The following is a 26,954-nucleotide window of genomic DNA, read 5'->3' as shown; positions in this document are numbered from 1 at the left end:
CGTATACAGTTGACCCTTGAACAACATGGGCTTGAACTGCGTGGGTCCACGTACACGTGGATTTTTTACATGCAGTACCATAAATGTATTTTCTCTTAACGATTGTCTTAGAAACATTTTCTTTTCTCTAGCTTATTTTATTGTAAGAATACAGTATATAATAACCTAGAACATACAAAATATGTGTTAATTGTTTATCGATAGCGCTTCTGGTCAACAGTAGGCTCTTAGTAGTTAAGTTTTGGGGGGAGTCAGAAGGTACACATGGACGTTCAGCTGGGCAGGGGGTCGGTGGTGCCCCTCATCCCTGCGTTGTTCAAGGGTCAGCTGGTTAACAACGTTAGTGTAATATGCATATTCGGAAACGTTGGCATTTTAATACAGATAATATGCTGTATATTCTGTAACAATATATCTGAGTAGTACACACACTTAGAAGATCTTATGTATAACTCTTTCCCCCACTATCTGTGTGGCTTGCTGCTCCTCCGTTAGGTCTTTATGCAGACGCCCCCTCAGGGAAGCCTTCCCAGACATCACCCGTGACACTTTCTGTCTCCTCGTGTTGCTTTAGTTTCTCCTTTATTGCCCTTGTCACCGACGGACATATTAAATGCTCTTTGGTGGTTTTTGGCACTCTCTCCTCACTGGAACATCAGCCGCACGAGGGCAGGAACTTGTTTTCGCTTTGCCCACAGTATTAGTTCCACTCCGTAGGATGGGCTCCGCCACAGGGCAGGCGCTCCGTAAGTGTTCCCGAGGGAGTGAATAGCAGTGATAACAGCAGACAGTGACTCTGAGCTAAACATACGTTTACCGGGGTGGGGGGCGGCTTTGCTTGTTCTCTCCTTCGTTCGACAGTGATTTCACAGCCTTTCCCCTGCCAGCTCCTGCACCCCGCACCGCGACCCTGAGCACTTTCCCTTCCCTGCCCCTGCCAACGCCCCACTCCAGCGCATCCGCTCCACGTCCACTCCCAACGTCCACATGGTCAGCACCGCAGCCCCCATGGACTCCAGCCTCATCCAGGTTGGTGTGGGGGGGTCATTCCCCGAGGGCGCCAGGCGGAGGGGAGAGCCGTTCCTCTTGGCTCCCGTGTCCCCTCTCTGACTCCCGTCCGTCTTCTTCCAGCTCACTGCCCAGAGTTTCAGCACCGATGGTGAGTCCACCCCCCACCCCATGCCTGGGCCCTGCGCCCACTCACGCCACCCCCCTTGCCTCCACTCACATCCCCTCCATGATTGCAGCTGCTGGTAGTAGAGGTGGTGGCGATGGAGGCCCCCGGGGGAGCCCCAGCCCGGCCAGCGTGTCCTCGGGGAGGAAGTCCCCCCATTCCAAGTCCCTGCCGGAGCAGCGGAGAGCGGAAGTCCGTGGCCGATGACAAGAAGAAAGTGGTAAGCTCGGAGCCTTTGGCGGCGCCGCAGGCGAAGTGATGAGGAAGCGGGCAGGCTCTGAGATGCCGCCGTGTGGCCCACAGAAGAATCTGGGTACTGGACTCGGGCTACTAGCTGGGAGGTGCCCGCCCAGCGAGGTGCAGCTGCTGAAGAGGATCGGGACGGGCTCTGCTTGGCACCCGCGTTTCGCGGCGGTGGCATGGTGATGTGGCCGTGAAGGTGCTCAAGGTGGCCCAACCCACAGCTGAGCAGGCCCAGGCCTTCAAGAACGAGATGCAGGTGCTCAGGTGAGGCTGCACATGGGGGGGGCAGGGCAGCTTTGGCGCCTCCCCGGGGAAAGGCCGCGCTCGGGGTGCTTCCCGCACAGGAGTCGTGTTTGTGCTGTGTTACAAGCATCATTGAGAGCTGTTTCTCAATCGGGGATGTCCCTTTCCCCTCTGGGAAATGGCTCTGTTTAGAGGCCCTCTGATGATACTGTTGTTTGGGTTTGGGTTGATACTGATATTAATTCACGCCTCCGCCTCCAAAACGTGGGTCTTCTCATTTGCCTGGCATGAGGTGGGTATGGCCGTAGGCCATCGACGTTACTGCGTGCCCTCGCACTGCCAGCGTGCTGTTAACCACAGTGCCAGGAAGCCTCCGCTCCCTCCTTCCCCTCTGCTTGTATTACATCGTTAGTATTAGGCTTATGTGTTGGATTCCTGTTATTAATCCTAGTAATGCCATGATTGAAAGAACAGTACTATTTAACGTAATTGAGTCATTGTTTAATTAACGGCTGTAGTTGCTCTACTTAATACATCATTAATACTATATTAGTTAATTTGCACTGAGAAACCCTGGTGTTCCTTTTCTGCCACTCTAGTTACTACCACTCCTGGCGTTGCTGACGTGGACTTGCCCTCTGACAAATGGGCACAATTATGTTACAGAGTTGATGTTATCATAATTTCTTGTGCTATTTTAACATTTATCCTCGTTATGGACACTGCAGTAAGAAAACTTTTATTCTCTGCTCCTCTCTGTGAAATTATTTGAGCACGCTGTTAGTTTGCATTGTATTAATATTTTAACCATAATCGGACCACTGTGAAGAGCGCTCCTGTCCTCTGTTACCCACTCTGACGTGAGCAGAATTGCAGAGCATTCTCGATGTTGTTTGCATTTGTGTTACCATTATACCTGCAGTTACTCTCCTGTAAGGAGGAAAGGTTTTCTTCTAAACCAGAGGGGGATCTGTTCATCCGTGACGGAGTTTCTGTGAGGTAGACTTAGGTACCCAGTAGCAATAACAAGGACAGTGACATTTTCAGGGTGCTTAGCTGTGGTGGGTGCTGTTCCAAGTGCCTTACAGATTATTTGGTAACTGTTCTTGCCAACATCCCTGTAAAGTAGCTAATATAATGATCACAGTTTTGCAGTTGAGGAAAATGAGGCACAGAGAGGTTAGGTGTCGTCCCTGAGGTTGCACAGTGAGTACCTGGGGAAGCCTGGCTTGGAATGCAGGATCTAATCTGAGTCCTAACTCCAAGCTCTTTACATCTGAGCTTCTCATGGTGATTAACAGGATATAATCACACGTCACTGGTATTTTTACCGGCGTCTATCAATATTAGGCTGCCGTATCAATGAAGAAGGTTGGCGTTCCACTTTCTTGTCTGTAAAATGGTCACAGGCCCAGGTCATGGTCAAGGTCAGATGTTGGCAGGTGTCGATGATGGAGAGCCACTGGTCGGTAGAGGGGTAGGGGGCGGTAGGCTCTCCCTCCTGCTTTTGTTGGGAGACTTGGCTGAGGAGGCTGGGGACATAAGCCCCCAGGACGGAATCCTAGCGCATCAGACTCATCTCACGAGTGCATCGAGTCTGGCCACGGTCTGGCCCTTAGCTCCTGATAGACAGGACAGAGATGACGACAGAAGGCAGCAGTGCACAGCACCATTCCTGATGCTCCGAAAATGCATAACAGTTGCTCTTTCTCCTTCCTGCCCTGGTACCCCCTTCCCTGCCTACAGGAAGACGCGTCATGTCAACATCCTGCTGTTCATGGGCTTCATGACCCGGCCGGGATTTGCCATCATCACACAGTGGTGTGAGGGCTCCAGCCTCTACCACCACCTGCATGTGGCTGACACACGCTTCGACATGGTCCAGCTCATCGACGTGGCCCGGCAGACTGCCCAGGGCATGGAGTGAGCCTCCCGGCCTGGGGACAAAGGGAGGGGGCCGGGAGGCTTGGGGTGGGGAGATGAGGTAGCACCCAGCCGATTTGCCCTCTGCTTCCACCCCTACAGCTACCTCCATGCCAAGAACATCATCCACCGAGATCTCAAGTCTAACAGTATCTGCCTGTCCCCGTCTCCGGGCTTGGGTGGGGCGGGCGCTTAGCGGGGTTGGCTCTTGTTGGGGCCTTCTGGAGATGTATGGGGAGGGGCAGGTGTCACGTGACTTAATAGGGGCTCTAATGAGGGTCTCTTGGTCAGGACTCAAGGTTGTGGCTGGTTCGGGTGCTGTTGTTGGGGACTTTGGTCAGGGTCTGAGGTGTGGAAGCTGTGGAGGAAGTGGCAGGCCCAGGTGCCACTCAGGGGGCTTCCTGGTCAGGAGTCCCGGGGTGGGGGCAGGCGTAGGGGGCATTAGTTGGAGTTCCCCACCTAAGTCAGGATTGTAGCTAGTTTATGCGGTACTGGGGGGCTTCTGGTGAGGGTCAGAGGCACGACTGGTGTGGGGGCATCAGTGGGAATCGCCCAGTCAGGATGGGAGATGTGGCTCTTGGGAGCTCCTGTAGTGGCCCTTGACCCTGGTGGACATCTTCCTACATGAGGGGCTCACAGTGAAGATTGGTGACTTTGGCCTGGCCACGGTGAAGACACGGTGGAGTGGGGCCCAGCCCTTGGAGCAGCCCTCAGGCTCCGTGCTGTGGATGGTGAGTTGGGCCAGGCTGGACCGGGGCCATCTAGATAGGGGCCTGGGTGGCTGGGGCACGATATGGGGAGCTGAGTGGGGATGGGGATGCTTGGGCCAGATGGGGGTGTCAGACGGCTCGTGTTTTACCTCACGTGGGTGCTCTGAGTTGTACCCAGTGTGGCTAGTGGGATCTGGGACTATGGCCGGCCATCTGCTGACTTCCATGGTCCCCCTGCCTTGTCTTCCCTATTGAAGGCGGCTGAGGTGATCCGTATGCAGGACCCGAACCCCTACAGCTTCCAGTCGGATGTCTATGCCTACGGGGTTGTGCTCTATGAGCTCATGACCGGCTCGCTGCCTTACAGCCACATTGGCAGCCGTGACCAGGTGAGCCCCACACCTTACCCACAATCTCCCAGGCAGAGGAATCCCTTCAGCCTCCAAACTCCACATTGCCTCCTTTGTAAAGAAATGCCACACTTCCCCCAGAAACCCAAACTCTTTTGGGCTGAGAACTCTCAGAATTCTCTGGTCTTCCCTACCTAGAATCCCCTCCTTCCCTGCACATCTGCAGTCCTCTGGGTCCTTGAAGTCCAGAATCTCCTGAATCCCCTCTACCCAGAATCCGCCATGGCCCCCAAACACCCAGAAGCCCTCTGGAGCTCTGGATACCTACCGTCCTCTGGCCTGGGTACTCAAAATCCCCCAAGTCCCAAAGCCCAGAATCCCATTTGTCCTAGCGACAGAAGCCATCTGTGCTTCTGGAATACTCACAGATACCCACAGTCATTCAGGCCTTGGGTATCTGGCAGGCTTTGGGGGCCCTGGAACCCATGATACTCTGGGCCCCAGGCTCTCCTAGTTCTCCAGGTTTAAGGCATGGAGTCTTCCAGGCCCTCAGAAACCTGGGATCCTCTAGGGTCTGAGCACTCACAGTCTTACAGGCCATGTGGACCCATAGTTCTCTAGGCGCCAGAGCCCTAGAGAAATACAAGCCCCTGAGGTTTAGACTCCTTTAGCTCCTTCCAGACCCAGAACTTCATGTTTCCTCTGACTTAGTACTTTCCAGGCTTGTAAGCCCCCTGTGAATACCAGGGGGTACCTGTAATTCTGGACTTCTCCCAAGCTTCAGTCCCTCTGTTCTGCAGAGGATCCCTGTCCTCAGAGACCCAGTCCCTGTCCTCAGAGACCCAGTGTCCTTGGGTCCACAAGATCCCCGCGGCCCTCCAGACCCCAATACCCAGAGGACCCTAGTATCCCCAAAAATGAGCCTGTAAAGCCCCTTGAGACCCAGAATTCCCTCAGCCTCCGAGCCCAGGCCCCCAGAACACCCCATTCCTGTCCCTGCAGATTATCTTTATGGTGGGCCGTGGCTATCTGTCCCCGGACCTCAGCAAAATCTCCAGCAACTGCCCTAAGGCCATGCGGCGCCTGCTGTCTGACTGCCTCAAGTTCCAGCGGGAGGAACGTCCCCTATTCCCCCAGGTGGGCCGGGTAGCGGGCTGGACATGCTGGGAAGGGTGAGTCTGAGGAGGAGGAAGACTCCGGGATGTCCGTGGGAATTGTGCGAGTTCAAGGCTCAGAAGTGTACTGTGTGACGGTGTGTGTGTTTGTGCGTGCGCGCGTGCTCGTGCGCTCTTCCCCCATAGGCTGGGGTTTGTGGGTGTTGGGGTGCCCATGTGGCGCTGGACACCCCCCCCAACCTGCCCCTGCCCCCAGATCCTGGCCACGATTGAGCTGCTGCAGCGGTCACTCCCCAAGATTGAGCGGAGTGCCTCCGAACCCTCCTTGCACCGCACCCAGGCTGATGAGTTGCCTGCCTGCCTACTCAGCGCAGCCCGCCTTGTGCCTTAGGCCCTGCCCCCCGCCACCAGGGAACCAGCGTCAGCCTGCCATGCCAAGGAGCCCTGCCCACCAACCAATCAATGTTCTGTTTCTGCCCTGATAACTGCCTCAGGACCCCCATCCCCATCCTGGGAGATGAGGGGGTCCCCATGTGCTTTTCCAGTGCCTCTGGAATTGGGGGACCCCCAGAGACCGAGACCCCTGCTTCCTCCATAATTTGGTTTCCTCTTGGCTTTGGGGATACTTCTAAATTTGGGAGCTCCTCCATCTCCAATGGCTGGGATTTGTGGCAGGGATTCCATTCAGAACCTCTCTGGAATTTGTGCCTGATGTGCCTTCCACTGGATTTTGGGGTCCCCAGCACCCCCTGTGGATTTGGGGGGTCCCCTCTGTGTTTTCCCCACCATTCAAGGACTCCCCTCTTCACCAAGAAGCACAGAATTCTGCTGGGCCTTTGCTTGTTTATTTTGCTTCCCGACTCTTCTCATGGGGTTCAGAGCCGCTGAAGGGTGGGGGTGAGTCCAGGCAAGGAGTGGTTGGGGGGAAGTGCGGACCACACAAACAGCGCCACTGCACGCATCACCACAGGCGGCACGATGAACGAAGACCACATATGCCAAGCACGGCACGAGAGGAGGCCACGTCAGTCACAGACACAGACATCACGGCAAAGGTGGGAAAGTGGAGGACCGCTGGCACTCCATGTGCAAAGGATTCTGGGAGGATGGGTGGAGTTTGCATATTTAAAGATAGCTGTCAGAGGCAGGAAAGTGGGAGTATGGGTCCCTGGGGAACAGAAGGGTCCTAGCAGTGGGAGGACCTCCCAGTGTGTTGAATGCGGTTGGGGGCGGTTTGGAGATATTCTTGGGCTGGATAGTGGCATCTGAGGAGGTGATCTCCAGAGATTGGAGGTCTGTGGAAAGGGGCTCCAAGGCAGGGGTATCTTAAGGATTTCGGAAATTCTGATGCGTCCTTGAGAGACGTCTCAAGGTGTCCTTGAGAGATCTGGTATCAGGTGTACGGTTTTCCAAGAATTTCAGGGCTCCAGGAGGGGACTCGGTGGTAGGGCCAGAACGGGTTGCCTGGTGTTTGGGAGCTTCTGGGAAGGAAAGTGCACTCTGGGGGGCCAGGAGTAGAGGTCTTCAGGAATTTGGAGGTTCTAAAACTGAAAAGTAAGTCTTGAGGTGTCCAGGAGTGGGCTTTTAAAAGGACTTGGGAATTCCAAAAGTGAGAATTGGATTTAGGACCAGGAGTGAGGTTTCCCCAGGGACTTGGGCATTCAGCCGCGTGAGAAGAGGGAGCTCGGTGGACCAGGAGAGGGCTTCTCAAGGGATTTGGAGACTCCAAAAGTGAGAAATGGATTCAGGGCCCAGAGAGGGGTTGCCCAGGAGGAATTAAGGGTTCTCAGGGTGGGGTGTCAGTCGGAGAAGAGGCTGGCGAAAGACTTCCTCAGGCTGCGGATGGTCTCAGCTTTCACCTCGTCCTGGCTAAGGCTGGGCCTGGGCGGGGCTGGCTCTGGAAGGTTGAAGGCATTGGTCAGAGACTGGGATTTGCTAGAGAGAGACAAGGTGGAGGCATGGGAGGAAGGGGGGGTGGAGGAAGGGAGGAAGGGGAGAGAAACATAATGTTACCCCAGGCCCGGCCCAGCCCTGCCCCTCTAGTCCTGGGGCTGTGCCTGTGACCCTCCCACCCACCATCACAGGCCGGGACCCTGATGGATTCTCGGGTGGAGTGGGGAAGCCCTGGGCCAGGCTGGGACGACTGGGTCCAAGGTGAAGCCTGGGCTTAGGGGGCAGAGTCCCGGGCTGAACGTCCTCTGCACATTCTAGGCCAGACTGGGAGGAGTGGGAGGTGCAGGTGAAGATGGGCGGGGAGTTTTCCAGTCTGGGTGAGGAGTCTCGGAGGGACCACGGTGGGGCTGGCACCCAGAGCAGGCTGGCAGAGGGTGGGGGGCAAGTCTAAGGGGGAGCAGTTGGATGTGGGGGGAGGTCTGGAGTGGACCAGTAGAAGTCGAGAGGATGGTGTGATGAATTGGGGGGAGACTGAGGTGGCCCAGAAAGGAGCCTAGGCTGTAGGGAAAGCGTGAGGGCAGCTGGGAAGAGTGTGAAGTGACAGGAGGACTGTGAATTGGGCCGGGAAGAGTTTGGGGGTTCAGCTGGGAGGAGTCCGTTCGGGCAGGAGAAGGGTGCGTTTTGCTGGGAAGGCTCCAGACGGGCGGGGAGGAAGATGTGCTGGGCAGGGCGGTACTCAGGGAGGGTCAGCAAGGCGCCTGGGTTGGGCCAGGAGGGGCTGGGGAGGGGGCTTTCCCAGGGGCCTGTTTGGAGGACTCGGAACTAAAAAGGGGTTTCTCTGGGATTCTGGCATGAGTCTGTGGGATGGAGGGCAGGAGCCTCTGTGAATGGGGGCGGTCGGCCGGGGGTGGGGGGGTGGTGTGGAGGGGTGGAATAGCTCGGAGGAGGGTTCTGCCCAGGCTGGAGATGGAGCTCTTGGGACTCCCGTAGGGGGCCTGGGTCCGAGAAGCCTGGGAGCTGGGGCCACTCTCCTGGTGCAGGAGCCTGTTTTGTGAACAGCAAGGCGAGGGCTGCCGTGGGGTCCTCTTACTTGAGCTGGGGGTGCGGGGGTCCCCCGGCAGTGGCGGGTGGTGGCACGTCCTGGCTGGGTTTCTGGGCCAGCTGTGGCTTGGTGGGTCGTCCAGCAGGGCCCGGACCACTGGGCCGCGGCTGCTGCGTGGTGGGTGGCCCAGTGCGGGGCATGGGACCCGCCTGGCTGGCCTGGCGTGTGGGGCCGGCAGGGCCCGGGGGTTTCTGGGGTGGGCCCTGGCGCTGCTGACCGCTCGGTGGGGCCCCCGAGGGCTTTGGCGGAGCCTGACCCGAGACGGATGTCTGACGGGTAGCCTGTGGGGGGCCCGCCTGGCGCTGGGGAGATGGGGAGGCGGGTGGGCGGGCTGCTGGAGGTGCCCCAGGTCCTCCTGCCACCGGCCGGGATTGGCGGCCTTGACCCTGGGTCAGCGGTGGGGCCTGGGACACAGGCTGCTGGGGCGCCGATGTGGGACTTGGTAGGCGCTGGGGCAGGGGACTGCCAGCTGGGGGTCCAAGGCCCGAAAGGTGCTGTTGGCCCTGCGGGGGCGGGCGCTGCTGCAACGGGGGTCCCTGGCGTTGGGGGCCTGGGACCGGCTGTGGAGGGCCACCTGAGGGACAGAAAAAGCACACACGTGAGAGGTCGGGGGGTGGGGGTGGGGTTGCCAGTCCAGTAGGGGCCCAGGAAGCTGGTCCCCCCCACTTACCCTGTGGTGGGGGTCGTTGCTGAGCCGGAGGCCCCGAGGGCTGCTGGGAGGTCTGGCGGCCCAAGGGCAGGGCCCCTGGGGACGGAGTCTGCGGCAGAGGAGTGGAGCAGGAGAGGTTAAAAATAGTCACCGGCCCGCCTGAGCCTCGGCCAATCAAAATGACCCGGGCTGCCCTGTGCTGGGTGTTGCCGCCTCTGTGGCTGCGCGGAGGGGCTGTCAGGCTGGGTGTGGGGCAGGGGGGACTAGTTCCCAGGGGTGGCGGGAGGCACTCTGAGAAATCAGGAGAGCGGCCCTTTGATCGAGTTTTACAACCACTGCTAATCGCCGCCGCACGTGCGGCAGGGCAGCGCCCGGGGCCTGGCCCCCCGCTAGCTTCCTCGGGCCGCCTGGGGCCTCTCTCTGCACGGGGAGGGGGTGGTGGGGGGGCTGACCTGGCTGTGGGAGCCCCGGCCGGGGGAGGCGTCCCGCTGCCGCTGCCGGGGCAGGGCCTGGGCCATCTTGTTGACCACAAGCTCCACGATGAGCTGCTTGTCTTCATCCTGGTGGTCCCCGATGAGCGGCATGGAGGAGCCCACCACCTGGGGAGGCAAAGGGGTCCAGTGAGGCGAGAGGCTGGAGAGGTGCCCGGGAGGGTGACCGTGACCAAGTGCCTTCAGTTGGGGAAGGGCATGGCTGCTGCCAAGGAAACGGAGGCTCAGCTGGAGAAGCAGCAGTTCTGCAGTGTGAGGAAGGCTTGTCCTTCACAAGGTACCTTACCACTCAGGAGGGGGTCCCCAGCTTAGAGCAGAGTTGCTCGGATCAGGGCTGCTGGGCCGCATGCGGGATGGCCCCTGAGCTAAGGGATGGGTTTTACATTTTTTTAATTGGTGGGAAAAAACCAAAAGAGCTCAAGTGAAAATAGATAAAGTTTCAATTGTTATGTCCATACGGTTTTAGGCGAACACAGCCATGCTTTTTTTTTTCTTTAAACATCATGTCTTTGGCTGCTCTTGCCTAAAACGTACGCTGTCTGGCCCTCGACAGAAACATTTACCAGTCCCTGCTCTATACTTTGCTAAAATAGGTGCCCTGTAGTTCACGAAGAAGTTGTGGCTTATGCAGTACTTGACAGTTCACAAAGCTGTCCTTTTTCAAGGGACATGGGGATATATGGTGTGTTGAGAGTTTGGAAAGTGCTTTGTTAGGGCACCACTGTTTACAAAATGCCTTATCACGTATAAAGCGCTATGGGTTACCAAGTACTCCGAATTTTCAAGGCACTTTAGAGTTTATAAATGGCTTTACTGTTTCCCGGGGGCACCGCTGTCTACAAAGAACTTTGGAATGTTGAAAGTGCTTTGCTTCGATAACAGGGACCTCCCGGTTTACAGAGCTCCTTTTTGTAGAAAAAAAAAGTTGTATAAAGCACGTTGCCATTCACCCAGCACTTCCTGCTTTAAAGGTACTTTACAGCGCACAGAACCCTTTAGTAGCCGCCTTCTGCGCCGTGGAGAGCGGCGCAGTTCCCGGCACGTCGCTGCCGTGCACCTGCCCCTCCCTCCATACCCTCCGCTTCCTGGGTGCTCCCACCTCAATGATGTGATCCCTTCCGTCCTTGCCATGCAGCGCTTCCACCGCGCAGATGTCCAGTCCCCCAAAAATCTCCGAGCAGGTATCCACCCACAGCTTGTACCTGCCGACACAGGGGGCAAGGCAGCTGGTCAGCGCCCAGCTTGGGGCGCGCCACGCTGCCACCCGACCTCCCCTCCGGCCGAGCCCGGGCCACCCCCACCTGTCAGACATGGCAATCTGCTCGAGCATCGCCGAGCCGGTGTTGGTCTTCCAGTTTCCTGACACGGACGTCCTCCTGCGGGGAGGGGGAAGAGCAGAGAGGACCGAGGCTCAGGGGAGCCTGGGCTGCACGGGGCAGGGGACCCCGACCCCAGCCCTGTTCTCTCTGCTCTCACATGTAGGCTTTGTAGTTCTGCCCAATCTTCTGGACGCGCACATCATATTTGGCATCGATGAAGGGCTCGGCGGTGGCATACGTCTTGGTCAGGGCCACGACACTCGCGATGTCCTGGAAGTCGTGCTGGTTGTCCACCTTGACCTGTGGGGGTGGGACGGGAATCGGGGCGGCTGAGGACAGGGCAGCAGCGGGCGGGCGAGGGGGCGTTGGGGTGGGGGCGTCCACACCGATGACCCAGGGGAGCTGAGGACGTCACAATTCTGTGGCACTCAAGCATGCAGGAGTCTGGTCTCCTGGTCTTCACATGGACACAGCAGACACATGGGGTGCAAGTTGGAACACAAACGACTGAACTGTCCACTTCAAGTGGGTAAGTGGTATGGGAGGTGAACTGTATCTCCGTAAAGCTGTGGAAAATGGTGTGTACACACAGTCTGCATGTGAGCACACAGACCCAAAGTCGGTGGTACACACCATAGGAAAGCATACAGAAGCACAGACACAAACGTACACATTCCAAGTTGGCTTCCTACATACACACAGCCAGCTTCGGGGGGCTGGAGAGCATACAGGACTGCAAGAGCCTTGAACATCAAAGGTCACATCGTGTGTGGTCAACACAGAGCCATGCATATACACAGACACCATGCCGGATACACGAACAAAATAACAGGACACACAAAACTGGTTGAATGTCTGGCAGAAAATTGGGCTAACAGAATCTAAGAATGTGAGGGGAACAGTACACTCCGATAAAGATGCCCCAGGACACACAATCATACAGAATGACAGGTGTGTGTTGGAGACGCAATGTACACGTACGCACGCTGCCAGGAGCGTGCACCATTTACACACACACACACACACACACACACACACCCCTCATCTGGGGACTCACCTTGCCCATCCCGGAGTGCGCATGCCCCATCTTCACCACCACAGGGTACGTAGTGCTGCTGAGCTGGTGGGGGGAAAGGCAGAGCACGGTCAGGGCGGGAGGGCCGATCGCCAGGGGTGGGGATGGTGCTGAGAGAAGCCCATCCAGTGGGAGCCACATCAGGAGCCATTTCCCAGAAGAGGCGAGTCAGAGACAGACAGCAGCCGGGGGTCACACAGCGTCTCTGAGCCCAGAATCGAACTCAGAGCCCTGCCTGCCTGTCCCCCCCTCCACTGCCTCCAAGTGCCAGACATCCGCCTCTGCTTTCCCGGGCAGAGGCATGGGATAGGGGTGGGGGACTTTTCCGGAAAAGGGAAAGTTTGTTTAGACAGTGAATGGATGATAGAGAAGTGAGTGTGTGCCTGTGTGTGCATGGGGGTGTGGTGGTGAGCACATAGTAACCGGACCCCTCAGCCAGGCCTCGTATGTGAGCCTCATTCATACACAGACACAACCTACAGACCTGCACACAAACCCTCAGAACTCAGCCCTACACAAGCAAACCCAGAGATTCCCACGCATGTCGAGACCCACAAGATGGAAAGACCCACAACCAGCAAGGCTCAGAGCACACCCTGCTCTCCGGCTGCAGAGATCCACACAGTCGTTCAGCCAGCCAGGTGCTCGTGGTGTGGGGCAGGGGCCGGGGCTCGTGGCCAGCCTCATTGCCCAGCAGTGTACACACACACACACACACACACACACACACAGCCCCTTTCCTCTCGCCCAAACCCACACGGCAGAGGGACGCACAGCATGGAGGATTACCCATGCAGTGCAGAGACACCCCTCAGAGGCACGGCCACAGAACACAGAGGCACACACGACTCTCGGCAGGCGTGCGCGACAGAACTGGGCACATGCTCAACAAGGACGCACATGCAACACTCCGAGGCATCCGCACAACGACCAGGACCCACGCCACATGCAGAGGTACCCACGCTTCTAGGTGTTCATATAACCACCACGACTCACACCACGCACAAAAAAAGTACATCTAGGGACACACACGCATACACAACATGCCTTGCCATCTATACAAACGGAGAGGCACACACACAGCCAGAGACGCCCACAACCTGCCTAAGTCGAAGACAGCACTCCTGGGTGTGTGTGCGTGCGCGCGCGCACACACACACACACACACACACACACACACACACACACACATTCGGGTGTGGGGCTACAGCGAGGGCCGCGCGACCCTGGGTGGGGGAGGGGGCCGGGCGCCCCCAGCCCCAGCACGCGCCGCCCCCTCCGCGCAGCCGGCGGCCCCGCGGGGCACAGATGGCATTCCCGGAGGGGCTGCTGGGGCGGCGGCGGTTCCCAGTTCCCGACAGGCACAGGAAGCCCGCAGGCTCAGGGTGACCGTTTGACCTTCAGGCCTCACCCTCTCTCCCCGCACCCCCACCTTCCTCATTTCCCAAATGACTGGCGTCATGACGGGGCCCTGAAAGGCACGGTGTCGGGACAGGGGTTACGGGGATCCTCTGCTTAGCATTCCAGGGCGACAATGCCGAGGCGGCGCTTGACGCAAGGCTCGGCGCGCACGCAGCTCAGAGGTGAACAGCACGTCCACAGTTATACGCGCAACCTCGGCCCGCTTTGCAGAGACTGACATGCAACTCCCAGGAGCGGCACGGAACACACAGGGCGACACCCAAGCCCCAGGTACACACGTGCACCACGCAGAGGGGCACACACCACCTAAAGGCACGCGCGCGCGCACACACACACACACACATACGCGCGCGCGCGCGCACACACACACACACACACACACGATTCTCCGAGGCAGAGACTCAGGAGAGCTGCTCACTCGTGCACGCGCACTGCCCCCCGCCCCCCGTGGTTTCTAGGCCCCTCTTTTCATAAACACTCCTCGTTTCTGCGGGACCTGAGTCTGAACACAGCCCGTGTGTATGTGTGCGACTGCACCCACACATGTGTGCAGGCGGGGAGCTGTGCACTCTAGGATCCCCTGGAGAGCCCTAGGTTTGACCCTGGGCCTCTCCTCTTCCTCAGGCCACGTGGAACCCCAGGCAGGTCGCTTAACCTTCTCTGGGCCTCAGTTTCCTGATCTGTACAAAGGGCACCACGAGGCACAAGCACTTGGCATGCTATGGAGACGGTCGGGCCTCTGCTCTGCACACCCAGCCGGCCCCCACGGTCCCCCACAGCACCCCGCCACCGCCCATCCAGGTCCCCAGGTGGTCACACATCTGGATACCCCTCCTCAACACCCCACCAGTTGCGAAACCTGCACCAAAAGCCAGCTGCACAGAACCCCTCACGTGTGGACAGTCAGCCCAGCCCGGTGCTGACTCAAGCTGGGGAGTCAGAGCTGGCCTGGGAAGCAGGGTCCGAGAGGGGCTTTCCCTTCCTTGCTAGGCTCCCTCGGCCAAGCGCCGACTTACTCAGCCCCTGCCTCATTCACTCTCCCTCCCCACTTTCACAACCGGCTTCCCCAAATTCCTGGTTTACTTCCCTTCCCCCCATCAGGGTCATTTCTTCATTCTCATTCCTGGGTTGGTGGCTCTTGACCCCTTGGTGTGTCGCACTTTCCTCATCTGCATGAGGAGATACGCAAGTCTCTCACGACCCGGCAGTGGGGAGGAACAGATGAGTTATTTCAGGGAAAGAGCTTCGCGCAGTATCGGGCACACAGGAAGCCTCCAACCTCAAAACGTGCGGTGCCGTTATCAGCGCGGGCGCAGGCGACAGTCATTACCAAGGAGGCACTTGGGATTGGCTGAGAGATTAAGGCACTCACAAAGATTGGAGAACAGGGTTTGACACCCATAAGAGCTGCTGCTGCTGGTGGTGGGCGAGCCAACCTCCCAGAGTTCAGCAAGCTTGGGGGGGGGGGGTCAAGAAGACCGAATGGGAGAATCTACATAAAGAATATAGGGCACGGCGTGAAGTGCCCAGTAAGTGGCTGCTAGCGTCGCTCCCATCACTGTTATTATTGGTCTGCCTTCCCTGAGTAACAAAGGATGTTAATGAGCCCTTAGAGCCCTTTCCCAGGACCCCAAGGAAGATTCAGGCAGCATCTGGAAGCTGGTGGGCAGGGATTGCCTCACCAGCTCCCCCCCACTCCCTCCCCTCCAGAGGTGTGGGAGGGTTGGTGGGGAAGGGGCAGGGCAGGATGGGAGGGGATCTGTTTTCTACTGACTCACTGCCCTCTTTCCCTACCAGTGAACTCCCCCCCACCCCAAGGCTCACTAATTCACTGGCACATTCCCCACTTGCCAGGGCTGTGCCACACCTGAGGGTAAGATGCTGGCACCAGTTAGCCTGGGTTCAACTCCCAGCTGTGCCCTGCAATCCTGGGAAAGTTCTTCAATCCCTCTATGCTCCTATTTCTTCGTCTGTAAAATGGGAATAATACTGGTCCCTTCTCAGAGGTGTGCTGTGAGCTTTAAGTGAGAAAAAATATGCCGAGTGCCTGGTACACAGCTGGTTCTATATAAATGCTGACCATTTGCCTGTGTGGGTTTTTTTCTTAAAGATTTTATTTTAAGTAATCTCTACACCCAACGTGGGGCTGGAACTCACCACCCCGAGGTCAAGAGTCGCAGCTCCGCGGACTGAACCAGCCAGGCGTCCCTGCCTGTGTTTTTTGAGAGGGGTTAAGATCCAGGCTCTGGCTCCAGGCCACCTGAGTTCAAATCCCAATTCTGCCACTTACTAACGGTGATCTTGGCTAAGTCGCTTAACCCCTCCGTGCCTCAGTTGTCCCACCTTGTACTCCTCCTCCACTCACCTGCCTTATCTCTCTTCACTGCTTCTACTCAATTTGTGTCCTCTCTGCCTCGCTCCCCCTTCCCGGGACTGTCAGATCTCCCAGGAGAGGGAATTCTGTGTGTGCTTGGCACACAGTAGGTGCACAAACAATGTTTATTAAAGGGACGAACTCATTCGGGCTTCAGCCACGGGGAACTGGGGGGAGGGGGCGCGGGTGATTGGATAGATCTTGGAGAGAGTTTGGAGACTTCAGGGAATGGCCCTGGGTGGGGGGTAGTCCTGCCTCTAAGCCCTCCACAGAGGCTGCCTGGAAGGACTGGTGACTGATGTGGAGATGGGGGTGGGTGGCCAGGGCGAGGCCCAGAGGGAGGGGGAGGAGGAGGGTGCATCTCCTTTTCGGCAGCCCTCGGCCCGCCCCTTGGCCTCCACCGAGGGTGGGCGGATGAGTAATGCATCCAGGAAGCCTGGAGGCCTGCGGTTTCCGCACCGCTGCCACCCCCGCCCCTCGCGTGGACATTTATCCCCCGCTGCTCGGGCCCTGCCGCCATCGCCGCAGACCCAGCGCCCCGAGAGATACGCCGGAGGTAGGCTGGGGCCCCGGGCCGCCCCGCGGGGCCTGGAGCCAGGCCGGAGCTTTCCTGCCAGACTTCTGGCTGCTCAGCCGGCCCGGCGGGTTCCAGGATCCCGGGCTGGTCAAGGGGAGGAGGGCGGGAGGGTGCTGGAACGGCTTCCCCGATACCCGCACTCCAAACTGCTTGGAACCCCGACCTCTATCCCCGAATCCTCCGAACTTGTGAGCGCCTAATAGCACAGCTGCCTTCCAGGCCGCCAACTCCCTTAAATTCTGCTCCCCCCAACCCTCCAGACTCCTAAATCCCCAACTCCACAACTTTCTCTGCTCCCAAATCCCTCAGGCACCCCGCCCCCTTAAGTCCCCAAACTTCCTGAACCCCCAACCTCCTCCCAATTCCTCCAATTCACTCCCCATCTCAATATGCACAACCCCGAAACCCCAAATTCCTCCACCTCCCCAAACCCCAAATTCCTCACCCCCAGCTTCTCGACCTTCCAACTTTCCAATGTCCCTAAATCCTGCAACCCCTCTGCCCCCTTATTCTTCAAACACCACCATCTCGTGGCCCCCGACTCACCCGGTCCCTAAAATTGCTCAGGCTCCACAACTCCTAGACTTTCCCAACCCCCAGCCCTCTCAGCTCCTCTGGGCTCCCAAATCCCCACCGCCCACTTAAAGTCTCCACACCCCCCCAATCCCTCAAGCCCAGAGTGCAGGGGCTTAATCCCCTTCCAAGATGGCTGTGTGTGGGGGGGGCTGCCCACGTCCGCAGAGGACCACTGACCCCTCCTCCCCGCCCCGCAGAACCCACCATGGCCCCCTTTGCGCCCCTGGCCTCCTGCACCCTGTTGTTGCTGTGGCTGACGGCCTCCAGCAGGGCGTGTACCTGTGCCCCGCCCCACCCGCAGACGGCCTTCTGCAACTCCCAGATTGGTGAGTGCACCCCACTCTGCCCTGCACACTCTGCGCTCTGCTTTCCCCTCAGTCCCGCGGGGTTCGCAACGGTGCCCGCCTCTAGAACGATCCCACTCAGCCCTGCACTGACTGCTGCAGCCACACCGGCATCCTCGGGCTTCCTCGATTACTCCAGGCCCAGTCCCACCGCAGGGCCTTTGTACTGGCGGCTTCCTCGGCCTGGTACACCCTTCCCCGAAGGTATCCACATGGGGGGCGGCCTCGAATGTCAGGATGGCCTTCCTGGACCACCCCGTTCGAAACTTCAACCCCTACCCCCGAGTACTCCTGATCCGCGTCTCTAAAATTGCTCATCACACTGAATACCTTGTAACATTCCATATACTTATTTATACTTATTGTGTTGAGTCTCCTCCTGGTTAGAATGGGAGCTCCACAAGGGAGGGGGGCTTCTGTGTTTTGTTCACTGTTGTGTTCCTAACACCCAGAACAGTGCCTGGCACACGGTGGGGCTCCGAAATATTTGTTGAGCGAATGAACACACGAGGAATATATGAGAAAGGCTTAAAGCAGCTCCTGGCAAAGAGTAGTCACTCAATTTACAGATTAATCAATTAGCCAGTGTGTACGTCGCTTAGCGTGCCATCTGGCCTTCCGGCGGCCCCTATTGAAGTATGTGCTTATTTTATTTTATTGGCTCATGCAGTCCATTTGACTCGTCTTCTCTCCCCCCCACCCCGCAGTCATCAGGGCCAAGTTCGTGGGGACCGCAGAAGTCAACCAGACCGACTTAAACCGGCGTTACGAGATCAAGATGACCAAGGTATCCCTCCTGCCCTTTCCGCAGCACTTCCTAACCTCTCCCTTCCGTCAAAGTCAAAGCCGAGGAAGTTAGCCGTGACGTCAGGATGCTAGCGAGGACTTCAGGGAAGAGCGTGGAGTGGGAGGACAGTGTCAGTAAAAGAGACTCTTGCCCTCATCCGACAGATGTTCAAAGGGTTCAACGCCTTGGGGAATGCCTCTGACATCCGGTTCGTCGACACCCCCGCCCTGGAGAGCGTCTGCGGATACTTCCACAGGTCCCAGAACCGCAGCGAGGAGTTTCTCATCGCCGGTGAGGCCCCGCCCCTCGCCCCGTGCCACGCCAGCCCGTCCCTCCGACGCTGCCGGGCGCCGGGAGGGGGCGAGGCTCCGAGGGGCTGGTCCCAGTAGAAATGGGGACCGCCCCGATTTCAGCCTACCAGAAAAGCCGGGGCTTTGCCCAGCGGGGGTCTGTGCGCCCGGGAGGCCAATCAGGCGCCGCCCTGCCCCCCCACCCCGGCCCAGCCAATCAGCTGCTGTCTTTTGCCTGCCCCCCCCCCGCCCCTCCCCAGGAAACTTGAGGAACGGACACCTGCAGATCAACACCTGCAGTTTCGTGGCTCCCTGGAACAGCCTGAGTAGCGCTCAGCGCCGGGGCTTCACCAAGACCTATGCTGCTGGCTGTGAGGAGTGCACAGTGAGTGCCTGGGCCCTGCCCGCCGCCCGACAGCGCTCCTCGGGCTCTTCCCCAAACCGTGGCTTGTTTCTTGCTCCCTCTGGCCATTCCTTGTCCTTGTGGCTGCTCCCCCAACCCTAGTGCTGTCCCTGATCTCTCTTGCTGTTCCCCCAAAGCTGACACTGTTCCCTGGACATTCTGGTTGTTCTTTGCTCTGATTCCCAGGGATTCCTCGTCCCCTGGACTTTTGGGGCTGCTTCTTTCCCCTTCTAAATCCCCCTGTGACAATTTTCTAGCTCCTCTGGCTATTCCTGACCCCCCCTCCCCAGGGATTGTTTCTTGGTTCCCTAGAATGTTCTCCAAGAACTCAAAGTGCGGATCCCCCAACCCACTGACTCTTCCCCAGCACATCCGATTCTTGCTCTGCCTGCCTCACACACAAGGGTGTGGTGCTTTGCCCCTGTGACTATTTCAAGGCTGTCTCCTGATGGCCCTGAATGTCCTCTGGTCCCAGTGGCTGTGTCTGAGCCCCACGGCTCTTGCCTATGCCTAAGTCCCCCCCTAGCCAGCTGTTCCCTATCCTATGGGATAGGTTCCCTGGAAGCCTGCCTGCGCCCCCCCCCTCCATGACTGTTCCCCAACCAGCATTCCAGGAAACTGATGGCAGTTCACTGGATTACCGTCACCTTGCCAAGCCCAGTGACTGTTCCTCCAAGGGAGGGGCTGTTCTTGAGCCTCTCCCCAGGTGGGGCAACCCCAGGTCTCCCTAGCAGTTCCATGTCGAAAACTGAGGAGGGGGAAGGTTCTGCTGTGTGGGGGAGGTAGGGGCAGGGGGAGAGGCCCTCAGAGTTGTGCCTCCCTCCCCTCCCCTAGGTGTTTGCCTGCTCATCCATCCCCTGCAAACTGCAGAGTGACACTCATTGCTTGTGGACGGACCAGTTCCTCACAGGCTCGGACAAGGGTTTCCAGAGCCGCCATCTTGCCTGCCTGCCAAGAGAGCCTGGGCTGTGCACCTGGCAGTCCCTGCGGCCCCGGCTGGCCTAAATGCCACCCCCAGCGGAAGCCGAAGCCTGCACAGTGTTCACCCCATGTCCCGCTCCTGTCTTTCTTTATCCCACAAGACCATGAAATAAAGAACTACCATCCAGCAGGCGGTGTCCCTGTGTCATGTCTGGGAGCAAACCCATGTCGTTGATGGCCTGGTGGGAACACCCGGGGAATGAGGCCGAGGGGGAGGGGGGAGGGATGCAAAATGTTGGCTTTTTGATTTTCACCTAAAATTTCAGGTATTGGTAATCACTCTCTACACTGGCATTAGCGTTGGTGGTCAGCCGCATGGGCGAGGGCCATTCGACCTGCATTAATCCACCACAACGTATGGGCTAATCTCTCTGCTCGATGCTTTAGAACATTTTACCAGACTAATTTATGATTCTTATTTGCGCAGTGCTCTCTAGAAAATTATCCCACTACTGACAAATCACTACCTCACTGGCAAATGCCTCTGTTCACAAATCCCTCCAGCTGACAAGCTCGCGGACAGATGTCTTATCTGATTGGCAAACAGCTCTCTTCCCCTGGGCACTGTCCTGCTGTCATCCGGGAGGCTGCCCTGCTCCATCCACACCTGCGGGTGTTACCGTCCCCACCTGTAGGTTTTGTACTGTGAGTCTGACTTGAGTGAAAGAGAAAAGCTCCAGGGGGCTCAGAGCGCCCCCCTTCCTCTCCCCTCCCACCACATAACCCAGCCAGAGACTCTGGAACAAGGGGTAGCCCTGGCTCCCCACCCATGGCCTGCTGGAGATTCCTTGGAAGTGGCTGTTTTGGAGGGATGAGGAGAAGGTGTGATCTGGAAATCCCCAAGCTCTGCCCTTCTCCACCTTCCCCTGCCTCTCCTCCCCTCCCTTTTTTTTTTAAGATTTACTTATTTGAGAGAGAGAGCAAGAGCAGGGAGCAGCAGGCAGAGGGAGAGCGAGAAGCAGACTCCCCTCTGAGCAGGGACCCGATGCGGGGCTCGATCCCAGAACCCGGGGATCATGATCTGAGCTGAAGGCAGACGCTTAAGGACTGAGCCACCCAGGCACCCCTCCCCTCACTCCTTCGACTAACACTGAAGGCAGTAGGGCAGTGAAATACAGATAGCGTTCAAAGTCAGGGCCAACCAGGTACGTCAGCCTACACGGGCCACATACCTCCTATACTGCGGCTCCCTTGCCCAAACTGGGGCCTCTAGACCCAAGCCTCACCTTTCTGGTTCATCTTGCCCCATAAAACCTGCGTGACAGAGCCTCCAAACACTCCCTTCCTCAGTCCTTCTTGTTCCCCAGCTGGGCCCTTCCCAGTTCCTGCCTTCTGTCCCCTGTACCCCAAAGATCCTGACAAGTGAGCCCCTGGGACTCAGACTGGTGCACACATTCGACAGAACACTCGAGCGTCCCGTTGACCTGAACCTGCTTGCAAAAAGCCTCCAACGCATCTTCTTCGGTGAAGGAAAGAACCCCCAATTCCCTCCCATCAGACTACCCACCACTCCTCACAAGAAGCCAGGTCTCTGGCAGGGAATTCCGGGTCAACGACCTGCCCCCCCATCCTCTGGGGCCCTGTCCTCTCGCACTCCTGGGAGATGCCCCCAGGGCCCAAGCTAGGTCCTAAATCTGGATGGGTAGATTTTGAGCACTCAGGGCCCCTCTCTCTGCCTGTGCAGGGGACGCCCACGGCAGCGACAATTTCTGTGTCAGCATCTGCACCTTGGCTGTGCCCTGGCAGGATCTAAACCCGGTCCACTAAAAGGGGCAAATGGCAGCCTTCGCTGGTGGGTATGACCGTAAGGGCCCTGGTGGCCTTGTTGCTATTGGCTCAGCTCACCAAATCCTAGTAGCAGCTCCCTGCATTCTTACGCTGCTGTTCCCGGACCCGAGGGCCCATTCCCTGAGCCGTCAGCTACTTTGATCCCTGGGAGGAAGGTGAAGCAGAGTGAGGCAGTGGAAAGGGACGGAGCCCAGCGTGGAAGCCGTTCTCCTGCCGACCTGCCTACCAGCAGGTGGTGCCCTGGTTCGAGACGTCAGTGCTTCAAGGACAGGGCTGACCACCAGGCCCTACTGAAGCCAGAACAGCATACAGACCCCCGCAGGAACCCCTGGCCAGATTTCTGTAGTCCTGGGGTCACTACATTCCCCCCATAGCTCTTCTAGAAAATCTACTCGAGTGACTAAAGTGAGTTACCAACCCCCCCGCCCCCCGCAGCATTCCATGTGAATCTCTGCTTGGGAGAGACGGATGGATGAGAGGAAGCACGTGTGGGGGGGTGACAGCCCTGTGAGGTGTACAGCAAGGAGGGGGCGGTCCAGCTCAATGGGTGGCCTGGGGACCGGCCTTTCCCTCACCTGAGCCTCCATACTTCTCCCTGAAAAATGGGCCTCGCAGTCCCGACCCAGAATCCTTCTGAGGTCCGTGCTAGGGTTGGAGGATGATTAATGGGGTGTGTTTGTCCCTTGTATTTTTTCATGTCAAAACACAAAACTCTCATAAATAATAACTTCACGGGTAATATTACTCACAGTGACTTAATTTCTACACAGGTGACATGTGCGGTTAAGAACACAGGGACGCCTGGGTGGCTCAGCTGGTCAAGCGTCTGCCTTCGGCTCAGGTCATGATCCCAGGGCCCTGGGATAGAGCCCCCGCATTGGGCTCCCTGCTCAGCGGGGAGCCTGCTTCTCCCTCTCCCCCTGCCCCTCCCCCTGCTTGTGTGCTCTCTTGCTCTCTCTCAAATAAATAAATAAAATCTTAAAAAAAAAAAAAGAACATGAATGTTGGAGCCAGGTCATTTGCGTTCAAGTCCTGCCCCTTCCATGTACTAGCTCTGTGTCCTTGGGGAGATCACATTACCTCTTTGTGCCTCAGTTTCCACATCTGTAAAATAGGGATAAAAAGAATGCCTACCTAGCAGGGACAACATGAGCAATAAATGAGGTCGTCCATGTATAATGCCTGGAACAGTGCACGGAACATAGCACTTACAAGTACTAGTTATTATTAGTAGTAGCAGTATGATAGATATAATTTAACATATAACGTGAGTAGTGATGATTCTTATCAGTAGTGATTATTTATAATATTGGAAATAATGTCGAATATCAGTAGTAATAATTTAATGCCCTCTGAAAAACCTTAGTTTAACTTGTGACCCTGAGAATCTCCCCCAGAAATGTTACAAATATTTAGTATGCTCATTTGTGATGTTTTTCTTATCACCCTGAAACTTGTATACTTTTTCCCAGTGTCCAAGTCTCCCCATCTGAAAAACACCAACATTTTCGAAGACTTCTAAGGAAACCCCTCTCCCCAGTGATAACGTTCCCCACTACAAAGTCCTCACTGTGGGTGACGAATCACCACACTTACAAATCTCTTCTGTTGCCAAGACTGCAGGTGACGAATTTCTAAGTCCTTGGTAAATCTTTCCTTGGAAAAGTTCCCTCTCCTCACTGTACAAATACCCCGTAACAAATACCTCTGTTGAGCTACTGCCTTAGTCATAAATATCGCACTGACATATCCCCACTGATGACCCCCATTGGCAAATCTCCCCACTTACAAATACCTGGCAGCAATCTGTCACCCAGTGATGGATCCCGGTGACAAATATCTCTCTTCATAATTACCCACCGCTTGCCTATCCCCAAATGACCACCCCGTTGACAAATCTATTCATAAACGATATATTCCCTATTTATGACATAATTCCCATTGACGATCTCTTTTTTTTTTTTTAAAGATTTTATCTATTTATGTGACAGAGAGACAGCCAGCGAGAGAGGGCACACAAGCAGGGGGAGTGGGAGAGGAAGAAGCAGGCTCCCAGCAGAGGAGCCTGATGTGGGACTCGATCCCGGAACACCGGAATCACGCCCTGAGCCGAAGGCAGACGCTTAACGACTGCGCTACCCAGGCGCCCCTGACGATCTTTTTTTTTAAAGATTTTATTTTGGGACGCCTGGGTGGCTCAGTCAGTGAAGCATCTGCCTTTGGCTCAGGTCATGATCCCAGGGTCCTGAGATCAAGTCCTGAGTTGGGCTCCCTGCTCGGTGGGGAGCCTGCTTCTCCCTCTGTCTGCTGCTCCCCCTGCTTGTGCTCTCTCTCTCTGACAAATAAATAAATAAAATCTTAAAAAAGGGATTTTATTTTAAGTAATCTCTACACCCAACCCGGGGCTTGAACTTACAACCCTGAGATCCCAAGTCGCACGTTTCATCTCCTGAGCCAGCCGGGCACCATGGTCTGTTGACAATGTTTATCGACAACTCACCCTATTCCTGTATCTCTATCCACAGACGTAGCTCCTCATTCAGACATGCCCGTCAAAACGCTCCCACTGATAAACCCCCTTGTCAAATCTTCCCATTCAGAAATACCCACCATTGATACCTATCTCATTGATAAGCCTGTTTGAAAGTCCTTCCATTCATTGAACCTCATGCCTCCATATAGCCCCCCATTGATCGACCCCCACTGAAATCTCCCCATCCTTAGATATCTCCAGTTGGAAAATCTCCGTGCTGGAACAGCTCCCAGTGTATTACCATATTACCATATACGTTGAAACATCTTTCCCCACCCCACCAATGACAGATGAAGAGGTAGGTATCTTTTTTTTTTTTTTAAGTAATCTCTACACCCAACCTGGGGCTTGAACTCACACTCCACTGACCGCACTGACTGAGCCAGCCAGGCGCCCCAGATGAAGAAGTAGAGTTCTATAATAAGACCAGCCCTTTCTTTTTCTCGGGAGTGACTGACACCTATGTGTCACTACCCGGCCCCGGACACGTCCTATACAGTAGGAGTGAAATCTGAGGACCAACTCCCATCGCACTGTAGTGCTCCCACCAAAGCAAACAGTTAGGGCACAAGTTGTCTTTCAGTGTGGGAGAGAAGGTGGAGCTTTTTTTAAAAAAAGAAGATAGACTGAAAGTCTGTATAAGAAGCCACTAGAGCCTCAGATACACTGCCCAACTCCTAATCCCCACTCCAGTAGAGGCTGGAGGTATGCTCTCCTGAAAGGATAAAATAGAGGGCTCACGTGGGCGGGAATGTCCACGCCGTATCTCCTTCTTGTTGCCTATTTATCTACCCCTGAACTTGGGCCTCTTGCTGAACCTTCGTGGAGAGCTACAGCTCTGATGGATGGAGGTGGGGCCATTGGCCAGAGTCCCAGACTCAGCGTCCTTTCCCCTCACAATGGGGGCCTCCCCCTGACCCCAGGCCCCTGGAAAGCAGTAGTGCTAGACAGATGCTCCCTGAATCCTCTCCTGATTAGGGGTGAGCTGGACCAGAGAAAGGCCATTTTTCAACTTCTCCCCCCAACCCATGTTGCTTAGGCTCCTGCCATGAGTCCTGCCTTCCCTCTGCTGGTCCCTGCTTTGTTCCTGGCTCTGTCCTTGACCACCCTTGGGCAAGCCTTTGGATGCTACCATCCACACATGCATGTTATTTATAGTAACTCAGACATGGATAAGTCTGGGCAGACCTCGGAGAGGCCTCCAACATAGGGGCTCACAGTGAGGTTCCAGAAGGGTAGGTAAAGCCCCCTGAGGTGGTAGAACCTGGAGGGGAGGTGCTCTGCAAACTTTTTTCAGGAGTCTTAGGGATGGGGGAAATCTTGTCTCCACCCAAAAGGGTTCCCTGACACATTTCTCCCATCCCTAGTTCTCATGGCTTAATTCCTGGGGTTCACCCTCCTCACCGAGACCATGAAGCATCATGAATTCAAATCACCCAGGGACTTCGCCAACCTCATCCTCACACCTGTCTCCCCACCAAAATACAAGCCCCTGACCCTGATCTGGCTGAGGAAATGGGGTGGGTCCCTGAGACCCAAAAGCTACTGATGTGATACTAAGCCCTCGGTCCCTCACCCCATAAATGCTCCTCAGTCTCAGTGTACCCCGCCCTTTCCTGTTTCACAGACAATCAAGGTTCCTAAAGGGATCTTGAACCTCTGGTTCATAGGAGTACCCAAATGTAAAGAGCAATGCGGTTCTATCTATCTCCATGCCCACCAAGAACAGCTGCGGGGACATCCATGAGGAGAGTCTCTACCCTGCACGGACTCCTCATCCTCAGGCTTCTCCCCATCTCAGCCCTGGAGCCAGGTATCCCCTCCCCAGGGTATTTTCCCATAAGTGCCCCACCCCCCAGGGTACTGTGCCCCCAGTTTAGGCCAATCACAGCAAATTCTGTCCCCAAACCATAGTGTGCTAAATCTTTGGGACTGACCAGTTGCGGATCACGGTCCTAGCCAAGGGACATCTGGTCACACTTGACTGACCTCCAGGAGTCCGGCATGGCATCTGTCCCCTCTAGGCTCTTTGAGAGATGGCAACTTGCACTTCAGGAAATGAGTAGTGTCTCTTTGGAAGGGGCTCCGAGAGGAGCCTGTCAGGGAGGCTTCCTGCCCGGGGTCTTGAGTGGGCCTCTCAGGTATATCTGAGGCCACAGCGCCACTCTTCCTTGTCCTTTCTGCTCCCTGCTCCCTCCCACCATCCCCTGCTCCTTCACCCTGCTCCCCATGTCTCTCCCTGCTCCTGCTCCCTCTCCGTGCTCTCTTCTTTCCACCCTGCTCCCTGCCCCTCCCTGTTTCCTCGCCATGAGCTATTCCCTTTCACTGTTCCCTGGCCCCTCTGCCCATCCTTAGTGCCCGCCACCCTTCTCTCCTTGGAACAAAAGCTATGAGAGGAGGTGCGAGGAGCGGTGCTTTATCCAACCACTTCTACGTGCCTCCCTGCCCCCCCCCCCGCCTCCCCGCAAGATCAGATCACGATCCCAGGGTCCTGGAATTCTGCTTCTCCCTCTCCCTCTGCCCCTCCCTGCTGCTTATGCTCTCTCTCTCTCCTCCCCCTCTCAAATTAATAACATCTTTAAAAAAAAAAAA

The 26,954-nt window shown here is 56.6% G+C and overlaps 4 protein-coding genes and 1 long non-coding RNA gene across 7 annotated transcripts in view; 4 read left to right on the top strand and 1 right to left on the bottom strand.

Moving 5' to 3' along the window:
* Window positions 1-6,590, top strand: part of ARAF (A-Raf proto-oncogene, serine/threonine kinase) — a 12,782-nt gene extending 6,192 nt beyond the window's left edge. For both annotated transcript variants that reach the window (XM_040632373.1, XM_040632376.1), the window contains exons 11-16: window positions 3,407-3,583; window positions 3,686-3,732; window positions 4,196-4,314; window positions 4,551-4,682; window positions 5,646-5,780; window positions 6,015-6,590. In XM_040632373.1, the coding sequence (XP_040488307.1) occupies window positions 3,407-3,583; window positions 3,686-3,732; window positions 4,196-4,314; window positions 4,551-4,682; window positions 5,646-5,780; window positions 6,015-6,149 (745 nt within the window). In that variant the 3' untranslated portion in view covers window positions 6,150-6,590. The remainder of the gene's footprint in view (window positions 1-3,406; window positions 3,584-3,685; window positions 3,733-4,195; window positions 4,315-4,550; window positions 4,683-5,645; window positions 5,781-6,014) is intronic.
* The window catches only part of ZNF81 (zinc finger protein 81), a 352,185-nt gene that overhangs the window by 82,026 nt on the left and 243,205 nt on the right, over window positions 1-26,954 (top strand). The gene's annotated exons all lie outside the window — the stretch shown is intronic.
* On the top strand, window positions 155-1,350 carry LOC121103240. Its single transcript, XR_005835374.1, has 3 exons — window positions 155-1,029; window positions 1,132-1,159; window positions 1,248-1,350. It is a non-coding gene; the product is annotated as an uncharacterized LOC121103240 (long non-coding RNA).
* The window catches only part of SYN1 (synapsin I), a 47,762-nt gene continuing 27,398 nt past the window's right edge, over window positions 6,591-26,954 (bottom strand). Inside the window, exons 6-13 of one of the 2 annotated variants that reach the window (XM_040632344.1) lie at window positions 12,270-12,332; window positions 11,370-11,512; window positions 11,195-11,269; window positions 10,993-11,095; window positions 9,855-10,001; window positions 9,424-9,511; window positions 8,742-9,327; window positions 6,591-7,693 (exon numbers count right to left, since the gene is read on the bottom strand). In XM_040632344.1, the coding sequence (XP_040488278.1) occupies window positions 7,558-7,693; window positions 8,742-9,327; window positions 9,424-9,511; window positions 9,855-10,001; window positions 10,993-11,095; window positions 11,195-11,269; window positions 11,370-11,512; window positions 12,270-12,332 (1,341 nt within the window). In that variant the 3' untranslated portion in view covers window positions 6,591-7,557. The remainder of the gene's footprint in view (window positions 7,694-8,741; window positions 9,328-9,423; window positions 9,512-9,854; window positions 10,002-10,992; window positions 11,096-11,194; window positions 11,270-11,369; window positions 11,513-12,269; window positions 12,333-26,954) is intronic. The other variant, XM_040632346.1, reaches the window with a different exon arrangement.
* On the top strand, window positions 16,482-20,168 carry TIMP1 (TIMP metallopeptidase inhibitor 1). Its single transcript, XM_040632414.1, has 6 exons — window positions 16,482-16,639; window positions 17,434-17,562; window positions 18,288-18,367; window positions 18,532-18,658; window positions 18,918-19,042; window positions 19,895-20,168. The coding sequence occupies exons 1-6, from the start codon at window positions 16,498-16,500 to the stop codon at window positions 20,063-20,065; spliced, it is 774 nt and encodes a 257-aa protein (XP_040488348.1). The 5' UTR covers window positions 16,482-16,497; the 3' UTR covers window positions 20,066-20,168.

Source organism: Ursus maritimus, assembly GCF_017311325.1.
Source record: "Ursus maritimus isolate PB19 chromosome X unlocalized genomic scaffold, ASM1731132v1 scaffold_X1, whole genome shotgun sequence".
Lineage (NCBI taxonomy): Eukaryota > Metazoa > Chordata > Mammalia > Carnivora > Ursidae > Ursus > Ursus maritimus.
The sequence above is the reverse complement of the archived record's forward strand: the minus strand, read 5'-3'. Positions and strand labels throughout refer to the sequence as shown.